The sequence below is a fragment of the Bemisia tabaci genome, chromosome 8, assembly GCF_918797505.1.
Source record: "Bemisia tabaci chromosome 8, PGI_BMITA_v3".
NCBI classification, from domain to species: Eukaryota; Metazoa; Arthropoda; class Insecta; order Hemiptera; family Aleyrodidae; genus Bemisia; species Bemisia tabaci.
The window spans coordinates 12,306,391-12,329,687 of record NC_092800.1 but is presented as its reverse complement, the minus strand read 5'-3'; the positions used below and the strand labels follow the sequence as shown (position 1 = coordinate 12,329,687).

General features: G+C 39.5%; 1 protein-coding gene across 4 annotated transcripts; it reads right to left on the bottom strand.

The window, feature by feature from the left end:
- Nucleotides 1-2,776: 2,776 nt before the first annotated feature.
- LOC109033613 (uncharacterized) lies at nt 2,777-22,146 on the bottom strand. 4 transcript variants are annotated; one of them, XM_072303190.1, is made up of 7 exons: nt 21,912-22,146; nt 20,033-20,336; nt 15,037-15,413; nt 13,047-13,390; nt 5,641-5,789; nt 4,627-4,726; nt 2,777-3,250 (listed from the first exon to the last, which is right to left on the bottom strand). In XM_072303190.1, exons 3-7 carry the CDS (start codon nt 15,315-15,317, stop codon nt 2,970-2,972), a joined length of 1,155 nt encoding a protein of 384 aa, XP_072159291.1. In that variant the 5' UTR covers nt 15,318-15,413; nt 20,033-20,336; nt 21,912-22,146; the 3' UTR covers nt 2,777-2,969. The 4 variants fall into 4 exon arrangements, with proteins under 4 accessions (XP_072159291.1, XP_072159292.1, XP_072159293.1 ...); XM_072303191.1 differs by having other exon boundaries at nt 20,067-20,336; XM_072303192.1 differs by lacking the exon at nt 20,033-20,336.
- Between the last annotated feature and the right edge of the window lie 1,151 nt (nt 22,147-23,297).

The following is a 23,297-nucleotide window of genomic DNA, read 5'->3' as shown; positions in this document are numbered from 1 at the left end:
TGCCACTTTTGTGTCAAAGTTTCGGATTTTAGGCGAAAAATCGCTAAAAACGCAACCCGCAACACATTTCTCGGGGGTTGTTCCGGGGGGCTTGGGGGGTAAATTTAAACATTTTCAGGTAGATTCGACACTATATGACAAGTAATTTCAGCATTAAAATGTCCTCTCGCTGATTAAAATAAGGGAACTTATCTTAAAATACCGTAGTAAAATCCTATTATTTTCAGCAAATCGGTGTTCTCGAACTATTCGTTTATTTCATTCAAAGTAGTGATGTTTCTGATTTTGATCACTCTTCTACATGAAATAACCCTTAGAGTATACCACGGGGAGGTATCGGCTTAGCAAAATGACCCCCCCCCCCCCGCCTCACACACACCCAACCTTAGGTGGGGGCAGTCTTAAGTCATATCAACAACATTGAAATCTACTACCTCACGCTGAGGCATTATTCAGGCTCTGCTCAACGTAGTTGCTCTAATAATTAATCCATGTCTATTCTTTACGCCAATTACTGATGCTGATGCTTCTGTTACTAATTTAACACAACTTTCAACCAATTGTTGGTGCCATGGTAACCCAAAAATTTTTCATCTTCCAAAACGGCCACAGTATCCTCAAAATTGCTCTCCGGCTTTTTAAATCTCCATGCATTATGACTGAAGGGAATCTGTTTCAGCAAGTTCACTCGCCAGTTCTATTAAAACGTGGCTATTTGGCACCCTTATTAATCACGTGATTCGAACCGAAGGTCTTCTTACATAGATTCAGACGCGCTGACCACTCGGCCAACTTGGTCGGCTGCTGCACAATTTTAAAGCATTGAACTGGATCTACCGGAAATCTGAATCAAAATTTTGAACGGAAATTAGCAGTAAATGTTGAAAATATGGCTCGCCATAAAAAATGATATTAAATGTTCCGATCAATTGACTTGAAAATATGAACGTCGGAAAATTACTAATTTGAGTAACATTCATAATATGAGATTATGAATCAGCATGCTGGGTCTGCATTAAAGTCCATTCATGCAGTGGCGTGACGTGTTTTGCGATGTATCAATTGATCTGGCATTAAACCTATGGAAAAGGATCGATAGCAGGGTGTGCAACGAACACCTTTATAATCGATTCTTTACCTCAGCTTTTAATGGGGAAATATCGAAAATCGATCATTCACGCCCCGCCACTCCATGCATGGTAGAAATCGCGGTGCATTTAAGCATTTACGGCAAACTATTTATCACCCAAGATGTCATTTGCGGTTAAAAATGTCATTCAAACCAATGGTTTCTTTGCAAATTTCGCAAATATGCTGTAGGTATAATGATTAGCAATGTTAATACAAGGATTCAATTACGTGCTTTGAGATTAGTTCCTATGGTTGAAAAACAGAATAGCTCTTACAGCGATCACAATGGTGTGAGACGATTTGCAGATTAAAAAATCAGTTTTGAGGCTGAAAGATGACGTTGAGATGGTAATTCGTCAACGGAACCCTTCCAATACCTGATACTCCGCATACTCACCGATGTGTCCGAACCTCAATGGCCAATATCGAGAAATTCGTGAGCGTATTGGAAGATGAAAAATTTTTGGGTTACCATGGCACCAACAATTGGTTGAAAGTTGTGTTAAATTAGTAACAGAAGCATCAGCATCAGTAATTGGCGTAAAGAATAGACATGGATTAATTATTAGAGCAACTACGTTGAGCAGAGCCTGAATAATGCCTCAGCGTGAGGTAGTAGATTTCAATGTTGTTGATATGACTTAAGACTGCCCCCACCTAAGGTTGGGTGTGTGTGAGGCGGGGGGGGGGGGGGTCATTTTGCTAAGCCGATACCTCCCCGTGGTATACTCTAAGGGTTATTTCATGTAGAAGAGTGATCAAAATCAGAAACATCACTACTTTGAATGAAATAAACGAATAGTTCGAGAACACCGATTTGCTGAAAATAATAGGATTTTACTACGGTATTTTAAGATAAGTTCCCTTATTTTAATCAGCGAGAGGACATTTTAATGCTGAAATTACTTGTCATATAGTGTCGAATCTACCTGAAAATGTTTAAATTTACCCCCCAAGCCCCCCGGAACAACCCCCGAGAAATGTGTTGCGGGTTGCGTTTTTAGCGATTTTTCGCCTAAAATCCGAAACTTTGACACAAAAGTGGCAGTGGTTCCGGTCATCGTAGGTGGCTGAAATTTTTTGTGGGCTCTTTTATGCACCAACCACATACTTTCCAGGGGTAGCGAATGTCATTCGCGAAAAAAAGTTTTTTTCGCTACACCCTTGTCTACTAAAACAGGCTGGTCAAAAATAAGTACTTTTACAGTACTTTTTCAGTACATTCTCAAGAAATTCAGTGCCTCCTCCAACAGAAAAATTCCGTACTTTTTCAGTACCTCCATTTGACGAAATTAGAAGAATTTCAAAAACTTGAAATTGCGATAAAAATGACAACAAATTAAAGAAAACTCCGGACCTTTTAGCGGAGTTTCCGCACTTTTTTTGTACTTCCGGACCGCCCTTGAAAAATCAGTACTATTTCCAGACTTTCTGGAAATTCCAGACTTGTAGACACCCTGTTTTCCGTTTAAAAAATAAAGTATGACAGGAAGTCTGCGACGTCGCAAACTGAGTTACCTGATTGCCGACTTACACCGTCGATATGCGGTATTATCACTAACTCCTGGGAAAATTACAAGTGTACCAACGTCATTACATATTTTGTAAGGACGGTATGATTTCTCTGAGGATATTTTAACGTTATATTTCTTGAACACTGTTGCTCACTGTCTTTTAACTTATAAAAACCCTCTCAAAATGTATCTTTCAATCGTCATCACATCAATCCAAACTGATATAAGCTTCATGTCATTTTAGTCATTCCTTTTCTGCTCGTTTTGATAGTGTTTACTTTTGTAGCTGGAAGAACATACTATTAAATTGACAGAATTCCGGCTTTAAGTGCTTACTTGTAACTGAGCGCAATTGATGGCTGCAACAACTGGACCGTAATTGTAGATGAAGTGGCGTATAGTTTCCTCGCTGGGCGGCAAGGTGTAAAAGGTGCTCTTTATTCTGATCTTGGCCATAGATGGCTCAAACAAGCAACTTGATTCTCTGAAAGTGTATGGGTACGAACGCTCCAATGCAAGGCCTCCGGCGTCTTTTATGTACTTGTAAGCATTTGTCACACTTCCACCCGCACAACCTCGAGAGTTCTTATCGCAATCTACTATTTCTAGAACCACAGGAATATATTATTTTGGTCACAAGCAGTGTTCAAAACTCACCTTCAAGTTTCAGAAGCCGTGTGGCCCATCAAGCTTGAGTTTTAGGAGCCACTGAAGATTTTTTAGGGGCCAAATTGACGTTTTATTTTTATTGATGTTTTTAAACAGCCATAAAACAGTTTTTCTGAAAATTTCTCGTGAATTCACCTAAATGATCTTAAATAAAGGTATCAAAAATTTCAACGCCGGTGTGGCTTGGTTCCTTATTTCTGTTTAACGCGGTCCATTTTAAATACACTGCAGGAATTGCTTTAATAGAGGTTTATGAGCACTGTATATGCGGAACAGAGCACTTCACGGAAAAAATACAACATATGGACATGTCTTTTTTGAGAATTCAGGGACAAAACCCTTCGCTTGCCCCTGCACGATTACGGAAACTCCGGCTAAAGTGGTCGCCTATAGCAATAGAAAATAAAAACGCCTTCAATGAATCGAATATGCACACCGAACTCCCAGGAGGTCGAATAGTGGTATCACGCTCTACAGCACATACTTTAAGATTTTGTATTACAAACGGTTTAGTTTTTGCTGCCGTGCTAGGGAAAAACTTCGTTTGAGCCTTCAGACGTTGCCACATTTTCTTGGATGAAAATTGAATTTACTAGAAGAGTGATAAATATTTTGTTTTGTTTTTTTTTCAAATTTATCGGACAATTTTGTTGGTAATTTAATCTAAATACCTGAACAGTCCGAGGGAGAATATGCATAACTGTCCTAAAAATGAACATTTCATCGGTGGAAAATCGGCAACTCTTGGATGTTCAGACGATGTTTCTTTAGCACGGCAGTTGAACTGATTTTTTTGGCAATAAGGAAAACATTAATCAACTTTAATTGATTAATTTGTATGTTTTCTTTTAAATGATTTAGATCATATTACGAAATGTTCCGTAAAGTTCGGAATATAAAAAAACATCAGTTTTCATTTAAATAATGTGTAAATTTTTCGAGAAAATTTGGTAATGTTTGAGGCGGTTTGTACGTACGCAGAGTGGCTATACGTATTAAAGATCTTATGCGTGAAGATCATTGAAGAAGATACAGATTTAAATAAGAGTCTCCTTGTTACGACGATAGTGCATAGGAATTTAGCGTGAAGAGACGGAAATAAAAACGCCTTCAATGATTTGAATAGGCACACCGAGCTCCCAGGAGGTCAAATACACATTTTGTATTATGACTTGTGTAGTTCATTGGGTAATTTATTTGGCAGTTAAATAATTAATTAACATTTTTGAATTCGTTTGAATATTTTTCTTTAAGCAAGCCCTTGCACAGTAACGTCGATGATTTAAATACAACAAAAATATTATGAACTTACGCTGAGCAGAATATTCAACAACAGATGCATTCCGGCGAATTGCGTTATGCATCTCTAGACAGTCCACAACTGCATATGCCCAGCCGCCTCCACAGTTTTCCTTCAACAGATCCGTTCAGTTAAGATACGTGCCTCAGGCAAATTGTAAATTCGGACATTTTCAAAAATTAAATAAAATAGGAATCACTAAACTTATGAAACTCAAACTTTCCTCACTTACCTCTTTTTCTGCGCGTCGTTTTGGAGGGTCCACCACCCTCCTCCTCAGAAGATGTCTAAATAAACCATATACCATATGGGCTAATTGTCCATACAGTATGATTCACAAGCGTCGCATTACCTCTAAAACCCTCAAAGTTTTGCCCTTTTTTGGGTAGTCCACTTATTTAGGGTTTCCAAAAGTCGTCACTTTTGACCTAGGGACACTTACAGTATTTCAAATATCTATCTCATCTTGGTCTGTTACCAGAGATATGTCTAGTGCTAGTGGTGCAAGACTTTTTGATCACCCTGTATATTTTGTTTGGGGCAGATATTTAAACTAATTTTTACCGGCGAAGTCGATAAGAGTCAAATAAGCAGATGTAAATAGCGCGACTGAAATAATATCCAAAACTGTTCTGCCGTGCTAAGGAAGAACGCCGTATAAACATTCGAGAGATGCCAAACTTCTTTCGATAAAACGTCTATTCCTGAGGCAAATTATGAATATTTTTCCTTTACATTTTCAGGAACTATATAGGTGAAATTGCGATCAAAATTATCTGTAAAATGAGAAGGAAAATATTCATAACTTAACCATAAAATTCGTGTTTTATGAAAGAAAATTTGGCAACGCCCGAAGGCTCATGCGGCGTTTTTTTTTAGCACTTCATTATTGTCAGCCTAACAGTAAAAAAAATTCCGAGCCGAAAGTTCTTAGCTCAAGTTGCCGAGTTTTACGGGGCGCATAGATAATCAGCCTTTTCCAGCGTTAATTTGTAATTATAAACCTAAAAAAAACTAGTTACTTACGTTATTTTTCACTTTTGAAACGAGTCCTCTTGTTTTCCAGTCGAATTGCTCCGGCGTTGGTCCCACGTTGATGGTTTCTTCATCAGAGTAAAAAGCTCGACCATCGTACGTAGAATGATAGGTACAGTACTTACGCTGAAATTCGGTTTCTAGAAAAAATGTATGAAGAGGAGAACAATTGAGACCGAATACCCCCGTATTTCTAGGATTCCGCCTATTCAAAATGTATTAATTTATACAGCTCATTCGGCTTTTTTCGTTGGACGAAAGATATCTTCCCGTTACGATGTCATTAATATTGGAAGTATCAATGAGGTTCATCGTTCATTAGTTCATTGAGTTTATGGGCGGGGGCAATCGTCCTTCTATTGGCTAAAAATTCAAAATCTGCTGAGATTTTTAAAATAATCGATGCGACGTATCACACACAAGTTCGACCACACCAGGAACCTCAACGAAGCACCTTAAAGCGATCTTTCGTGAGGTCGAACTCGGCAATAAGTGTTACAAATGAGATCCTACTCGACGTTTTTAGGGACATACTGAAAAAAAATTCTCGGCGTTTTTACCAAGGTCCGTTGGCACCTTTACCATCTCACTTTTTTTACCAATTATTGGTAATTTTACCAAGACAGACTGGTAAGCTTACCTAAAAACTGGTATTTTTACAGTTTTTTTTTTTTTCAGGTAAGAATACACTTTTATTGGTAATCAATTCCCGATAACTTTGCCATTTTATCTTGGTAATTCTCACAGTCGATAAAAAATATTAGCGTTATTACCAAGGTCCAGTAAAATTACCGAGAAATTTCAATAATTTTACCGAGATTTCTCGGTAAAATTACCAATTCCATAAATGGTATTACCAAGAAAAAACTGGAATCAAATAGAACCCTGAAATCTCGGTAAATTTACCCTTTTTTTAGTAAATACACCGAGATTTTTTTCAGTGTACTGTGTACTTACTGGTATAAGGTGCAAAGTGCGTAAGTCCATAGCGAGCAGAGCCTTTCTCCCGAGAATTCGCTCTGTGATCTCCCTGAGCGTTGCCCCCGCCATCCAAAGGCGAGTGCTCGGCGACAAGTAGAACGGTAACCCCCAACTCTCATTCAACCGCGCATCGTACCACATCTGGATCCACGACCCGTTGTAGTGAAGCTCTGACAGGATTTCACCCTTCCTCTGCGGGAACACGAACTCAACCGCATTGCTACCGAGAACCATCGTCGCGATACTGCTGATCGTTTTGTAGAGCACGTAGATGACGCGCAGAGGGAAGTTGATCAGTGCGTGCGAGATCGGTTTCAACCAGGTGTTGATCTTGTCGTAGAAATCCGTGACGGTGCGGTTGACTTTGGGCCACGACATCCAATAGTGGTACGTCTCGTTCCGCCACTTCAGCATTAGTTTTTTGAAATGAGCGTTTAATTCGTTATCGATGAATTTCAGTGTCCCTTTTATCACGAAGAATTTAAATAAATCGATGGCCAAGGTGATTCCGGCGAAAATTGCCCCGCAGCTCTCCCCGGTTGGGTCCAAGAGTTCTGCGCCTTTCCAGTTCTCAAGGTCATCTGCTAGCTCCAATTGTTCGAGGTACTATGAGTTAAGACAAATACTTTCAAAGTAAAGCACAAAACAAAACAAGGAACGTTCCGTGAAACAATTTTCACATGAAATAAGGAAAACTTGCTTTTAAAAATGCGCGGAGGAAATGAAATTGCTGATTGAACAATTTTGTAGTTTAAAAAAAAGTGTCATTCATCTTCAATGTAGACTTTACAGTAAAAAAATACCAATTTAATCACTCCCGTGGTTAAATTAGCTTTCCATTATATTGTACGAGTAAAGTGTGCAGTTGAAACGTGTCAGACATATTTTTTAAGAATTTAATTGTTCAATCAGCGATCCCTTTTTGCCGCGTGATTTAAATGCTGGTGCTGGTCACATTTTTTGAGTCATGTAAAATTTAATTTTTCTTTGGCTGTATCGCCCCACGGGTGGTTTCAAAGTGAGTTCTTCCATACTGCAACACACATATTCTGATGTAAGATTTAAATGTGGTTTACAAAATCGTATTACACTAGCATTGAATAATTTATCAGCACATCAGAAGGTTGGCGCATAACTCATGGTGTAGGTATGCACATACACATCATCATCACACTGATATACAGGGTGTTTCAGACCACCCGCACCAGGCCTTTTTCTCGGTTGGTTTAGGTCGTACGAAGTCGGAGACCGCGGGGTTGAATAGGGAATTGACCCCAAGGAATCCGAATTTCGTGGTCCCGAAACCCCCCCCACCCCCCCTTGGGGGGTAAAGGGGGGTCACGATGCTAAAAGTCACGGTTCCCGACCGAATTGCGGATAGATCGCATCAGAATTGAAAAGCACGGAAAATTTCACGTGAAATTGACCCCTAAAAATCCAAAATCGGACCATCCAAGGCCCAAAAATGATCTCCTAAAGAGGGGGACAGTACCCCCCTCTATAATTTCTCTTTGGTCTCAAAATTGACGTAAATTCTCCAGAAAAAGACGGTTTCCCAGGTAATTGACCCCGAGAAATCCAAATTTCATGGTGCCGAAGCTTCTCTAGCCCCCCTTGGGGGGTAAACGGGGGGGCCCAATTTTAAAAATCGGGGCTCCTTTCCGAATCGCAAATTGATTGCATCCAAATTGAGGAGCAGAACACATTTACATCTTAAGTGACTCCTAAGAGTTCTAATAGACCCCCTGAACGGCAGAAAGTAACTCCCTGAGGAGGGGGCCCTCGCCCCCGCCAAAAATTTCTCAGGATTCCTCTTTGGTCGCAAAATTGACGTCGATTCTCCAGAAAAAGACGGTTTCCTGTGTAATCGACACCGAGGACTCTAAATTTCTTGTTTCCTGAGCTCCTCGGGGTCGATTACACAGGAAACCGTCTTTTTCTGGAGAATCGACGTCAATTTTGCGACCAAAGAGGAATCCTGAGAAATTTTTGGCGGGGGCGAGGCCCCCCTCCTCAGGGAGTTACTTTCTGCCGTTCAGGGGGTCTATTAGAACTCTTAGGAGTCACTTAAGATGTAAATGTGTTCTGCTCCTCAATTTGGATGCAATCAATTTGCGATTCGGAAAGGAGCCCCGATTTTTAAAATTGGGCCCCCCCGTTTACCCCCCAAGGGGGACTAGAGGAGCTTCGGGGCCATGAAATTTGGATTTCTCGGGGTCAATTACCTGGGAAACCGTCTTTTTCTGGAGAATTTACGTCAATTTTGAGACCAAAGAGAAATTATGGAGGGGGGTACTGTCCCCCTCTTTAGGAGATCATTTTTGGGCCTTGGATGGTCCGATTTTGGATTTTTAGGGGTCAATTTCACGTGAAATTTTCCGTGCTTTTCAATTCTGATGCGATCTATCCGCAATTCGGTCGGGAACCGTGACTTTTAGCATCGTGACCCCCCTTTACCCCCCAAGGGGGGGTGGGGGGGTTTCGGGACCACGAAATTCGGATTCCTTGGGGTCAATTCCCTATTCAACCCCGCGGTCTCCGACTTCGTACGACCTAAACCAACCGAGAAAAAGGCCTGGTACGGGTGGTCTGAAACACCCTGTATAAACGAGCAATTGAATAAGAGGAGAAAAAGTGGTCAGCAGATATCTTCCTATGTCTTAGTAGGTCTCAGTAGGTCTTAGTAGTAGTCGTCGATGTTTAAGTAGGTGTTTATAGTTTTTTAACAAAGCTCACAGTAGCTGTAGTTAGATCCGCGCACCAGTGATAACTTCATGTGTTTCTGTTGAAAGGGGAACATATATTTTCCGTTTTCAGAAAAAGGGCCCGAAACTGGTCCTTACTGAAGGAAATCACAAATCGCCCACAATTCGCTAGCCACTACCGAACAAATAGAAAATCCTAAAATTCAGAAATGATGGAACAAGACTAGATCACTGATTACTTTGAATGGGCATCGTTGTATCCTGTTTTCCTAACATCACCTGTTCCCCCGGTAAAAAGCACATGACATGAGTATGTAGTGAATTCCCAGACACTGGGTGAGTTTAGATCCTATAGGCAACTCAACTAACTTGGTGACAAAGCGTTGGGTATTACAAACAATTGAAGGAGCCTCGAGCCGCGATCGTGTTTTTGAAAGCAATCACCCATCAAACCCACTTTGTGTTGATGCGTAGTATTGCGATTTATCGGAACACCTCATGAGTATCTTCCTAATTACCGGCGATTGCGAGAGTGAATCATCCCCAAGACTGAGACGTCAGTGCTAACACTTTAATGGCGGTTTTCTAAATTCCCTGTTTGTCTGCCCAAACTTTGCATCTTTAGTACCTGGGGGTCAATTCGTCGCCTACCTGACATAAGGGCGTAACTAAACTTTGCAATTAGTCCTGTCTTCCATACAATTCAATACTTTCCCGGGCTCATCTCAATGTGTAGTTACACCCTTATGTCAGCAAGACGAGGAATTTGTTGGCATTTTTGGATGTCCTCTACACCGCGTTATGCAAAACTGACCCTTCAAAACTGAGGTATGCCTCGCCTCATCCCTCTCCCTTTTATCACGTAAAAACCTCGGTAATATCCGCCCGTTTAAAGCTTGGCATCTAAAACCAAAGATTTGCGGCTTCAACAGCAGAAATTCGGCAGAGCTGCCGATGATTCGCGCTGCCGAACCGAACAAAACCGTATCCTGCTGTGAACCAATAAATTAGTGCCACAGGCAAAAACTAAAAAATATACAAAAATGATTAAGAAACAAGGACTCTAAATGTTCATAAAAATATTTGTGCGATATTTGTGAGAAAGATGAAATACGAGCTAAAATTATAAAAAGAAGCAACTGTAAGAAAGAACAAAAATTATGCATGAATCAATCACGAGATTGAAGCGTACGTATATTTTTCAAAGCTCTGAAGAACATGATTAGCTCTATGAATTTTACCGATATTGTATCACATTACAGTAGAACACAATAACGGTGTAATTAGTAATGACTCCCCAGTTCATAACAAATTTTACCATAAAGTTTTTGGTTCCCGACATTGAAATTGTAAGCGATGACAAACTTTTTGTTTTGTTCCAGCAGACATAGCGTATTTCCCCGTTTAATTTGATGCCATAATACTTTTTCGTGCGATGGTAAACAAAACCTCGAGCTCAATTAAAGAAGCGCAATAATACCCACTTTCACTGGTAAAAGTTTTGCTTCTCTTCACTACTGTGCCAGTGTGGTGTCCTTGGTACGTTTACATGTTCGCCTTCGATGTGCATGGGTAGGCAATTTCTCAACGTAGGAGCACGTTGATTTGTATCCTGTCTTGCTGCACTCTATTAAAGTGCGCACAGCGCTATGGACGTCGCGCGGCGTGGGCGGGCGTGGAGCTCTAGATACGTTTACATGTTCGCCTTCACTGTGCATGGGTAGGCAATTTCTCAACGTAGGAGCACGTTGATTTGTATCCTGTCTTGCTGCACTCTATTAAAGTGCGCACAGCGCTATGGACGTCGCGCGGCGTGGGCGGGCGTGGAGCTCTAGATACGTTTACATGTTCGCCTTCACTGTGCATGGGTAGGCAATTTCTCAACGTAGGAGCACGTTGATTTGTATCCTGTCTTGCTGCACTCTATAAAAGTGCGCACAGCGCTATGGACGTCGCGCGGCGTGGGCGGGCGTGAAGCTCTAGATACGTTTACATGTTCGCCTTCACTGTGCATGGGTAGGCAATTTTCAACGTAGAAGCACGTTGGTTTGTATCCTGTTTTGCCGCACTTTTCTCCACCATTTTTAAAAACATTGATCTTCATTGCAGCGCTGCGCTTTCTATCATCCTTGATCTCCATCACTTCTTCGCTTGGAAAAGCAAATATCGACGGCGTAAGTCCGCAATCACATATCTCATTTACGGTGTCCGAAAATCTCCGCCTCTATGTTATTTTTTTAGAGGAGAACAAATTGACATCATTCCTTGATGTTTATGCAGAATTTTCTTCTTACACAGAAGAAAAATCCCGGCAGTTTTAAGGAATTGCTGTTGAGTAGTTTTCCTTTTAAAAAATAAAGTATGACAGGGGGTTTGCGACGTCGCAAACCGAGTTATGTGATTGCCGACTTACACCGTCGATATTTTTGTGATTATTTTTCATTAAAAATTTCAAAAGTTAATCGTAACTAGAAGCGCAGTTTTTACGCCAAAATCGAATTTCAAAAGCAAGATTTTTTCCCCTCCGATTTGATCCCAATGCAACTTTCCATGTGAAAAAATGGCGCCGGAACGTATGTCTAGGCTTTGTTTAGGCTGAAGGACCCTTAAAGGGTTTAAGGGACCTTTAAGGACCCCTTTAAGGGACCCTTTTACCTCTGTTGTGAAATAGTTGCTTGAGGTGCCGCGCCGCGGCACGGCGAGCGGGCGACCAGCGCGAAACACGCATTGGCGCCTACAAACCTAAGTGGATACCTCAAACATTGCGCAATGCGTGAAGTATCCACTTAGGTTTGTAGGCGCCAGTGAGCCTCTCGCGCTGGCAGCACGCCGCGCAGCGCCGCTCCGCTCTGTTTGGCTCTAATATTTAAACTCGCAGAAGCCGCGTTTTTAAACTCATGATTTGGAAATGTTTGCACACTCTAAATGGATTGTTCTTATTTAAATTGATGAAAAAAAATATATGAATCGAATGAGAATATCGAGGGTGTAAGTCGGCAATCACATAACTCGGTTTACGTCGCAAACTTCCTGTCGTACTTTCTTTTTCAAACGGAAAAAGGACCCTTACACTCGGGAAAATGCTAAAGAAGCATCATTTTGAATTTTTTGTTCACTGAACAAACTTTGAGTGCCACCTTATCTTAATTTTTAAAATCTGCTTGAAAGACAAATTACAGTATTTCTCATAATTGAGGAGTTATGTGCAAAAATGGCCCGAGTGACTTTTCGGATGATGTATATTGTCATTATAATTGTAGACAAATTTTCAATTTTTTATAACCTTTTCTTCAATGAAAGTCAACTTTTTCTTTCAATTTTTTACTTCCTTTTTTCTTAGAAACCAATTTGATTCCCATTTAGGTTAAAAGTGACTCCATGCAAAAACGGCCCAAGTATCACGCACTTACTTAAACACAAAATGTACTCCTCAAAATAATCTGTCGTTCTATGTAATAATGGCCCGATACACCTCCTCTATTTCACTTATTTCTAATTCAGAACAATATCTCTCTGTATTTCGATCGTCCTAGTTTAAACTTGAAGATAATTATGACTAATTTATTTTTACCTCAGCCTATGCTGTACCTAATAATGTAGCTAACTGGTACCATAATGAAATATTCGATCGCTGTTTTCTGGAACCGCAATTTTGCTACTTGGGCCATTTTCGCACCTACCTCCTCAATTTAATTTAAATTTTATACTCACGAGAAAAATCTGTATAAGGCGTAACAGCGAATGTTGCAGTTCCAAATTTTGCTGTATTCAATTTAGCAATGAGCTTTAGATTTTCCTGGAAATTGTTTTGTCTATGATCCTTTTCTTCTTGTGAATAATTCTTATGAAAGGCAGTAGCAAAGGCACTGAAAGTGTCATCCATTGGAAGATTTGAAATACCCGGTTGTATTGCGCTCGTGCTGTTCCTTGTAGATTGGAAATATTCCGGGAAATTCCACACAGTCAGCCCAACTAGCACCCTTTCCGAAAATAACTTATTCGCCACTTCTTGGCCAAATATGGAAGTAGTCAAGTTACTTGCACCCTTGTAAAGCCTTTATTTTCAATCGGACAAGAAGAAAGTAATTAATTTCAACGATGATATATTTTTCAACCACATTTCTGTGTATAATTAAAAGCAACCTGTATCTAAAGGGAATATTCACTCGTAACCTAATCAAAAGAAGACAACTTACATTCAGAAGGAAGATTCTCTGATTACAAATAACTGCAAAACTTTATATTGAATATCTACAATTTCCGAGAGATATCATCATCAAAAATTTTTCATACACATAAAAGCAAACACTTCATGCCAGTGGTACCACTCAGCTTACAGTTAACTGAGGTACTGCCGGCGCACGGTGGATCGAGTCAATAGAAGAGGTCGGACAAAATTTAGAAACTTCAAAGGCTTATAAATCCGAATAAAGAAGGAGATTTAATTAAAATATGGGTAAACTAGGCTAAAAAAGTATTAAAACACTAAAAGGCAGGACGCAGTGTTTTGATAATTGTTTAGCCTTGTTTACCCATATTTTAATTGAATCTCCTTCTTTATTCGTATATTCGGGCTATGTTTTTGTGCGTTATCCTTATAAATCCGTTTATACTAAACTTTGAGGTTCTAAAAGTGGTTCCCTTGGTCTCTTCGTGAAATTGTCCACCAGAAGCACCCTTTTTGTAAGGAAATAAACGTCAAAATTTACAGTTTTAGTCAACGATTTCATGTCCGACGTCTCTGATTGACTCGATCCACTGCACGGCGTTTCGGCTTGCTTGTAAGGTATTCCTGCAAGGTCTTCGACCACACAAATGTCGTGATTGTTGCATCACTCAATTGTGAGGTGGCCATTGTTCGATTTTCACCGAAGTATAATATTTATTTTCTCATAGAGATAACAAGAAGTACAATGTCTGAATCAATTCGAATTCGTTTTTTTTAAGGCAAATTTTTATTTTTCATTCCTTTTTTTTATCATTAAATATTCTACGGGAAGGGGACATCGGCAAAACTTAGGATCTTTAGATCTTTGTTTTGAATGAATACTTATGCTAATGTGAGGGATTTTTAAGTTAAATATGAATATTAGGTAGTCAACAGCCAACTAAAACAATCAGCCGTGGCGTGAACAATCGATATTTCCCCATTTGAAGCTATAGTAAAGAATCGATTATTAAGGTGTTCGTTACGAACACCCTGTTTATCGATTATTTTCCATAGGTTTAAATGACAGATCAATCGATACATCACAAAGCACGCCACGTCACTGATGCATTGGCGGATCCAGCAAATCGGCAACATTGTCTTTTTTCCATTTAAACCTATGGAAATATATCGATTCTTGGAGGGCGAGGTGCTCCGACAGGAATCGATTTTTTAGTATAGGTTTAAATGGAGGAGGTCCGGTGTTGCCAAATTGCTGGATCCGCCTCTGGACATATGACTGTCTCTGCCTCATCATTGTCCATGAAGCATCCAAATGCAAAAGTTTCCACCTGTCGACAAGAAGTTTGTGGATCCCTCTTTGTAACTGATTTTGCTATCTCTATCTTCCAACGCGAGGCACATGACAATTTTATCATGATCTCAGCGTTATTTTGTTAAAGGAAGCTCATTTTAAAAGTAGAAGGTAAGATTTAGCTGTATTATTTGATTTTGGTGCAAATATACGCAGAGAGGCAAATCGGAACACAATACCTGGATAGTAAACTCAATCCGAGATTGAGTACTGCTTGCTGGGAATTGTATCTCGTTTTATTCCAAACATCATAAACGTCCAAGATGGTGAAGTTAAACTTAGGATCCTTCATGTGGTACCAGAATGTCTCATTCCTCCAAAACAGGTTGATCTTCTGGATCCCGCTGAACACCTCGTGACCGTACCAGATGAGATAATGATTGCTCAGGCACAAATGAACGAACCAAACCAATAATACACCGAACGCACACCAAAATTCGCCCATGTACTCTCCTTCCATTCCGTCATCGCCATCATCAACCTGTCTTTCAAATCTAAGCAATTCTGTATTTTCGTAGATGCGATTGATCCGATCATTTTCGCGGGAAAAAATTTTCTGTAATCAATAAATTTTTCCTTTCAAAAAAGTACTTGGAATGACAGAAACTTACCCTGCTGCACCGTATGTTTCCGTAAAAACTTGCGTCTCACGCAAATCTGCTGGGGAAAGGGGCATCCCCCCCCGACCCCTCCGCAGCGCCTCGCACATTTATCACGGGAGGTAAGTGTATTTTCCGAAGGGCGGTATCCGTTCAACGATTCACCTCCACCCAAATTCTCAAAATTTTTTGTTCGTAATTTTCTTAGTAGCTTGACGTTCAAAACAGTGACGTGGCATACTTCGCGATGTATCGATTGGTCTGCGCTTGAAACCTATGGAAAAGGATCGATAAAAAGGGTGTTCGCAAGGAATGCCTTAATAAACGATTCTTTACCACAGCTTCAAAATTGGAGATATCGATAATCGATTACTCTTGCCTCGCCACTGGTTCAAAATTGATGACGACTTAGGCGCGGGTTCTAGAATTCATCTTAGGATTTAATCCAAAAAACGGAGATGAACGGAAATGACGTGCGTCATGACGACACGGATGGAGTCGGATGGATCGTCAAACGAGAATCTCAGAGAACGCTCGGATGATTGCAGTTGTTTTCTTGATGATGATCAAAGTAATGTTTTAGTATTTAGACCGTAACTAATGAAAAATATAACTAAAACTTGACAGGTTACTTAAGTTTTATTAATTTAGATGAAGAAAAGACGATAATAACTTTCCACAGGGGACAAGTTACTGGCTACTTTGGCGCGATTCGAACTTTTTGAGGTTTGTCACCGAGAGTCACGGCTAAATCCATCTCCCGAGGTGGGTTGATCAGATGCATTTGGAAGAACAAGTAATGACGTCATGAGTCACTCACTCCGAGTTACAAGAACGCTTGGATTCGTCAACCTGGATGGAATCACGGAGCCTAGGAACGCTTGGGTGGATTAGTATTGAATCGCTTCACGGAAAGATTAATTCTAGAACTCACCCATAGGTAAGAACCATGCATCATACAATCAGCTCGATTATGCCTGGAATCCACTCGAGGCATGGGACGGACGAAATTTAGACGTACTTCTGCCAAACGGAACTATGTGCATTATGACGTGAGCCACGTTATGCATAAATCCTCAGGGATCTCAGGGCTCATATCTTAATGTACATAGTTCTGCTTGGCAGAAATACGTTCATTTGACCTCCCGATTTCTTTGCGCTCCCCCTCTTCAAAATCTACGGCACCCATTTCCGGTTCATGTTCATGGAGAAACGGCTCAAATAAATCACCACCCACCGGATTAAATTTTGTAAACAACTCTCTAAATTGAGAAGGGGTGTACACCTTCAAATGTCAAAATCGTTGACAGTCAGAAAAACCATGTACATGCAACACTCAATTTTGACACACATTTACACCCCCACAAAGGGAGCGCGTTTGCTAGAATATGTCACATTTAGTTATTTATAGATCAATCATGTTTTGTTAAGTGTGAACATTTTTTCAAGTGGCCCGGCACACAATTATTATACCACATTAGGCAACTAAAAAAGTATTATATATGGCCTTGAGGACTAAATCCTTGAATATTGATTTGTATTGAAATTATGCTTCGAATAGACATTTTATAACTTTCTTAAAAAAGAAAAAGAGAAGAAAAGCAAACCTATCTGATTCTCTATGTTGGAATCAATACCGTCAAAGAAATGACTTAAAAATACGTTGAAGAGAGTAGGTGTCGAATTATTAAGAACTCTTTAAAAATGATTAATTTTAAAAGTAAATTGCTTCCAACGGTTTGTCGGCTTGCCTCCATCCTATTTTCTTTTTGCTATTTGCTTTAAAGAAACATTGATTTTGAACCTTGATCTGAAACGTTCGCTTCAAACGATGTGTTTGTACATTGAATTCGGACCTCGAACTTACAGCATTTATTTTAGAATATCAGTCCTCAGCATTTTGAGAGCAATGAAAGTTTTTAGAATGCTTCAAGTATGTTTAGGAAGTATCCCTACGTAGGGATATCAATTCCATGAGACAAAATTCACTAAAACTCTCTACACCTCCTTGGTGTAACAGGACTTAATTATCTTTCAAGAAATTCCCACCTTGTTATACCTGAACCGGATGGACCTGTATATTTGCCTCGGCTAAAGGCTCTTAGATTTTTCCTGGGTACGATAAGTATCTTTATTTATTTTGCGAGGAATGATCTGTGCTTTTAAAGGATGCCTGTCATTTTTAATACGTTCAATTTCGTATAATACTGTGCAACACCTCTTTTGTGAAATAGGTGCTTCAGGCGCCGCTGCACGCCGGGCGGGCGGCCAGCGCGAAACGCGCATTGCCGCCTACAAACCTAAGTGGATACTTCCAGCATTGCGCAATGCGTGAAGTATCCACTTAGGTTTGTAGGCGCCAGTAAGCCTCTCGCGCTGGCAGCACGCCGCTCCTCTCTGTTAGGCTTTAATATTTATACTCGCATAGTCAGCGGTTTTTTAACTCATGATTTTGAAATGTTTGCACACTATGCATTGATTATTCTCATTTAAATTGATGGGAAAAAATATGTATCAATTTATCAAAGGAGAATATTAATATAATGTGTGTTTTTTAAATATTGGTGGTTCCGTGTCAAAATTAATCATTTCCAAAGCACTTTAATTTTTTCTTTTACATTTTGTGCTTTTATTGTGCTGCAGCGAGGTTTACGCGCAACCATAACGTCAAAAAGATACCTCTGCTTGCGGGTAAAATATCCATACACAAGAGCCTATTTTCACAACGCTTTCTGGCACTCTAGCCCAATCTTCCCGATATGACATCTTTATTGGTAGTAGGAGTTAGTATCCTTTTACCGTTGGTTAAGAGATATCCCTTCCGCAAATTCTCGCTAACCTCCTTCTGATATCCATCCTCGTTGCTCTTAGCATACCTTGTGTCCAAATCCTTAGCTGTTGAACCTCACATTTAGAAATTAAAATACTTTTCACCATACCGTTGGAAATTCTCTTCCTTTTCTCTTTAGAGTTCGTTGATTCCAAGGGGATAGTGTTTAATTTTGCTATAGTTTTTCCTTCCATTCTATTCTATTCTGTTCTGTTCTGTTCTGATCTTGATCTTCAAGCTTGATCTGTTTATTCATCCTATTCTAACCGGATACAAATGTACATTTAATCCGTGCTGCTTTTGATCTTTTGCCCCTCTGCCAACTCAATAATTTTCTCTTCACCTCTTAAAATTAGTGTCCTTGTTTTGAATGAATTGACTTCGAATCCCTTTTTTTACATTCCTCTACCGCATTGTGCGTCATGTATTCGGCATTATTTTAGTCAATAATTGGACAATAATTGTCATAGGTCAGCGGCAAAGCACAAAGTAAACGGAGTTTCAAAATCACATCGAACAGATAATTTTCTCACCATATTTCTTCTTGCACTCCTTCTAAACGTGCTCAAGGTATCTTACAATATTACAAAAAGGAAAGCAGTTTTGTGTGTGTAGGTTTGTGTTGATTTGCATTCTTATTGGGTGTTTGATTAACCAATCAGAAACCGTGATTGAAAACCCCCGGGAAATTTAAATTCAAAGAAATTGGGATAAAGCGACATAATATTCTAAAAGAATGTAAGTGACAAAGATTTCTTCCATCTAAATCATGCGCCAAATCAAAGATTGTATCCAAATTTACTGATATAGCCTCTTAGGTAAATAAGTCCGCAGCGCCTCCCAACCTGCCAGTGACACTTCACTTGATGAAATTCTCCTAATGTCACCGCGGGACATATTAGACCTTACTCATTGTGTACTTATAGAAAGGGGATATATCGACGGTGTAAGATGGCAATCACATAACTCGGTTTGCGACGTCGCGGACTTCCAATCATACTTTATTTTTTTAAACGGAAAACTACTCAACGGCAATTCTTTGAAACTGCCGTGATTTTCCTTCTCCGTGCGAAGAAAATTCTGCAAAAACTTCAAGGAATGATGTCATTTGTTCTCCTCTAAGAAAATAACATAGATGCGGATATTTTCAGACACCGCAAATGAGTTATGTGATTGCCGACTTACACCGTCAATACGTACACTGATCTAAAACCGTAAAAATCCGCTTTAAAAAATCGTACAAGTCACGATTTCTGTAAAGTGCTTTTTTTCTTCTTAGAGTTTCTTTCGCTTTTCGATGTGCATCTCCTTAGGGATATAAAACCGTATTCATCCTACACTGAAAAAAAAATCTCGGTGTATTTACCAAGAATTCAGGGTTCTATTTGATCCCGGGTTTTTCTTGGTAAAATTACCATTTATGGAATTGGTAATTTTACCGAGAAATTTCGGTAAAATTATTGACTTTCTCGATAATTTTACTGATCCCCGGTAAAAACGTCAATATTTTTTATCGCCTGTGGTAGAATTACCGAGATAAAGTGGCAAAGTTACCGGAAATTGATTTCCAATGAAAGTGGTATTCTTACCTGAAAAAAAAACAGTAAAAATACCGGTTTTCAGGTAAGCTTACCAGTCTGTCTTGGTAAAATGACCAATAATTGGTAAAAAAAGTGAGATGGTAAGGGTACCAACGGACCTCGGTAAAAACGCCGAGAATTTTTTTCAGTGATAATCAAAAACTACCCAACAAAATACTTTGTCACGGGGGAAACTTTACTCCTCTAAGCTCAAGCGGTTATGTTTTTGTTTATTAGTTCATTTGAGTTCATGTTGAGTTAACGCCTAAGCAGGTGGGTCCGGAAGGTAGACTGGGTGGAAAAATCAGTAACGTCGATGTAAAAAGGAGTTATCAGAGGCAGAAGAAAGCGCCGTTCTCGGTCGAGTTAAAGGAAATAATTGGGTGGATTTGTCCACATCGTGTTCCTTTTTTATTTATCCAGCACGTTTGCTCATATCGGTGACGTCCATCTGCAACCTGAGATTTTGCCTGAAACATAGCGAGAGGGAACCTAAAAATTGAAAGATCGGGACAGTTGGGTGGCGTAAATGATCGATTATCGATATTTCCCCATTTATAGCTATGGTAAAGAATCGATTATTACACTGAAAAAACTAATGATACTCACCTACTAAATACCAATATAGCAAAGAAAAAAAGCTGTAAATAAAAATAAACTACCAAAATCGAAATTAAAATTATCAATCTTATCAAAAACTTAAACCCAAGATACCAAAAATAGTTAATTACCAATCATTTAATTAGAAACCCAAGAAAAGGGGGAAATCCAGAAATTGCCAGAATTGGGGAATTGCCGGTGTAAGTCGGCAATCACATAACTCGTTTGCGGTGTCTGAAAATCTCCACCTCCATGTTATTCTTTTAAAGGAGAACAAATTGACATCACTCCTTGAAGTTTTTGCAGAATTTTCTTCGCACAGAGAAGAAAAATCACGGCAGTTTTAAAGAATTTCCGCTAAGCAGTTCTCCGTTTAAAAAATAAAGTATGACAGGAAGTCTGCGACGTCGCAAACCGAGTTATGTGATTGCCGACTTACACCGTTGATATGCTGGTTTAGCTGGTATCCTGATTAATCTGTCAAAAATGTGTCTGGTGATCCCAAGATGCTGCCTTTACTGCCCTTGCAGTTAGCTTTACATCCTGTGAATGCAAATTCAATTGCGTGGGCAATCGAGGCAGCATCTTAGGATCACCGGACACATTTTTGACATCCTAGGTGCTGAAACAGCATATCATTTTTTTCAGTGTACGATAATCGTTGCGAACACGCTGTTTACGATCCTTTTCCATAGGTTTAAATGGTAGATCAATCGATTTATCGCAAAGCACGCCACGCCATTAGATCGAGACTTTCCATCTCGTGCTTGCTGTTTTTTGAGGAATCTTTAAGTACAATAAAGAAATAGTCATTGTCTCGCTTATTCGTGCTATTTTCTCATGAAAATTAGGTATTACAGTTTACAAAGAGTAGAATTTAATGTTTAAACTTTAATCAAAAACTTCCAGATATGCAGAGATCTGTACGCAGAGTCATTTACCTACGCTTAGAAATCATAACTACCTCGGAAAATTTTGGAATTCTTTAAAATTATTTTTGCCTTTTGAAGTTTTCTGAGAGGACATGGCCACTCCTAATTTGGAATTCGTTAGCCAAAATTGTTTTAAACATCGCCTATTACAAACCACTCCGTACCTCAATTTTTTGTCCCTCAAAAAGGAAAAAGTCAAGAATAACCAATAGACCTTTAAAAAAGGTGCGCATTTCAGAATTATGATACAGTTTTTTTTATAAAAATTTAAGAGGGTGTCCCCAAATGGTTTCATGCGAATATTCTTTTTCATAATTATATGTTTCCCTAAAAAATCCAAAAATATGAACATCTGATCAAAGGACAGAAACAGGAATTATTCTTAGAGACAAGTCAATCATTAAGATACAAATGATAAAGCAAAAGCTAAAAGAAGCGGGTTGGTATCACATGTAATGAAAAAGATCACCAAAACCAATCAAAAAAGCCAAAATGAATCACAATTCAACTTACTTGTCTTCAAAGAAACAATGTAAAGAGCACCGTTATGAAAGCAGAAAAAATGAGGAATGCTGCGGGAAAGGAAATTTAAATTAATATATTTAACAGCTAGCAGGAGCGTAAGAAGTTAGCACATATCCCGGACTATTTTCACGGATATCTGAACCACATATGAGCGTATGTATAATTGTATATCTCACAGACTCGTGGTTCCAAGGCTCATTAAGATCGCATATTAAATTGGAGGAAACTAGAAATATCCTGGCAAGACTCGTTCACTTGGCGATTAATACGATTACTATTTCTATTCTCCAAGCCGTTAATTATGGCCATTTCAGCATTCGAACCAAGGTTTTATGACGAACTATCCATGAAACCGATCAAATTAAAAATTGAGATGAAAGGAAATAAAAAGGAAACTAGTGAGTCTGGTTTTTGTTCAACTTTCGTTGAACCGACGTATGTCGTCGTGGAATTACACGTGTAAAAACTGCAGTAAACTGGGAATCAGCAAAGTATAGAATTAGAGGATGGGCGGCAAATTGGAAGCTGCGATATTTACAAATATTTAGGAGTTTTTCTAACCCAGGATGGAAGATTGGACCAGGCCATCAAGAACAGGAATATGCAGGGTAGGAGGGCAATCGCTATGTTAAATGGAGTCCTTTGGGATCAAAGGATCTCCAAAGAGAACAAAAGAAGGATCTACAACGCGATTGTCAAGAGCATAGTAACCTACGGCTGTGAAGTATGGCCGATGAAACAGCGGACCCGGGAGGTTTTAGAGGCAACAGAGATGGACTTCTGGCGTAGATCTGCTGGTATTTCCAGAAGGGATCGCGTCAGGAATGAGACGGTACGAGAGATCATGGATGCCAAGCAGACCATCGTGCATGACATTATGACAAAACAGCTCATTTGGTATGGTCATGTCCAGAGAATGGCAGGAGACAGGTTGCAGAAGAAGGTCCTTGACTGGGTTCCTCCTGGGAGATGGGAGAAGACGCAGAGGGCGCCCAATGAAAGGTTGGAGGGAAGGGATTGAAGCGGAAATGTTAAGGTGCTCAATCCCCTAAGATTTGTGGTTTGAAAGAGAGCAGTGGAGGTTGGGGGTCGTAGAGCGCGAGGGAGTGCTGTAAAGCGACTTATATGTATGTAAAAACTGCAGTGAAATATTTCATTTATCAAAACTATTTCAAACTATCTATATGTATCCATGTCTGCATGCCGGTTTTTTGGGCTTGTTTTGATTTCTATTTTTATTTCATAGTTTCATCAAATATGTAGTCTTTCCGATTATTTTAACGCTAAATATTTATCCAAGTACGTCAATTTCACTCGAAGGCCATTTTTTGACCTTAGGGATGAGCTTGAAGCTAGTTTGGCTAAATTATCTGA

Excerpts from the sequence above, each read along its gene's own strand:
- LOC109033613 (XM_072303190.1), bottom strand. The coding sequence starts at position 15,317 with ATGGAAGGAGAGTACATGGGCGAATTTTGGTGTGCGTTCGGTGTATTA. Across the intron at positions 5,790-13,046 it reads GCCTTATACAGATTTTTCTC|AAACCGAATTTCAGCGTAAG; the intron begins GTGAGTATAAAA and ends CATTTTTTCTAG. Across the intron at positions 4,727-5,640 it reads TTTCAAAAGTGAAAAATAAC|GAAAACTGTGGAGGCGGCTG; the intron begins GTAAGTAACTAG and ends GATCTGTTGAAG.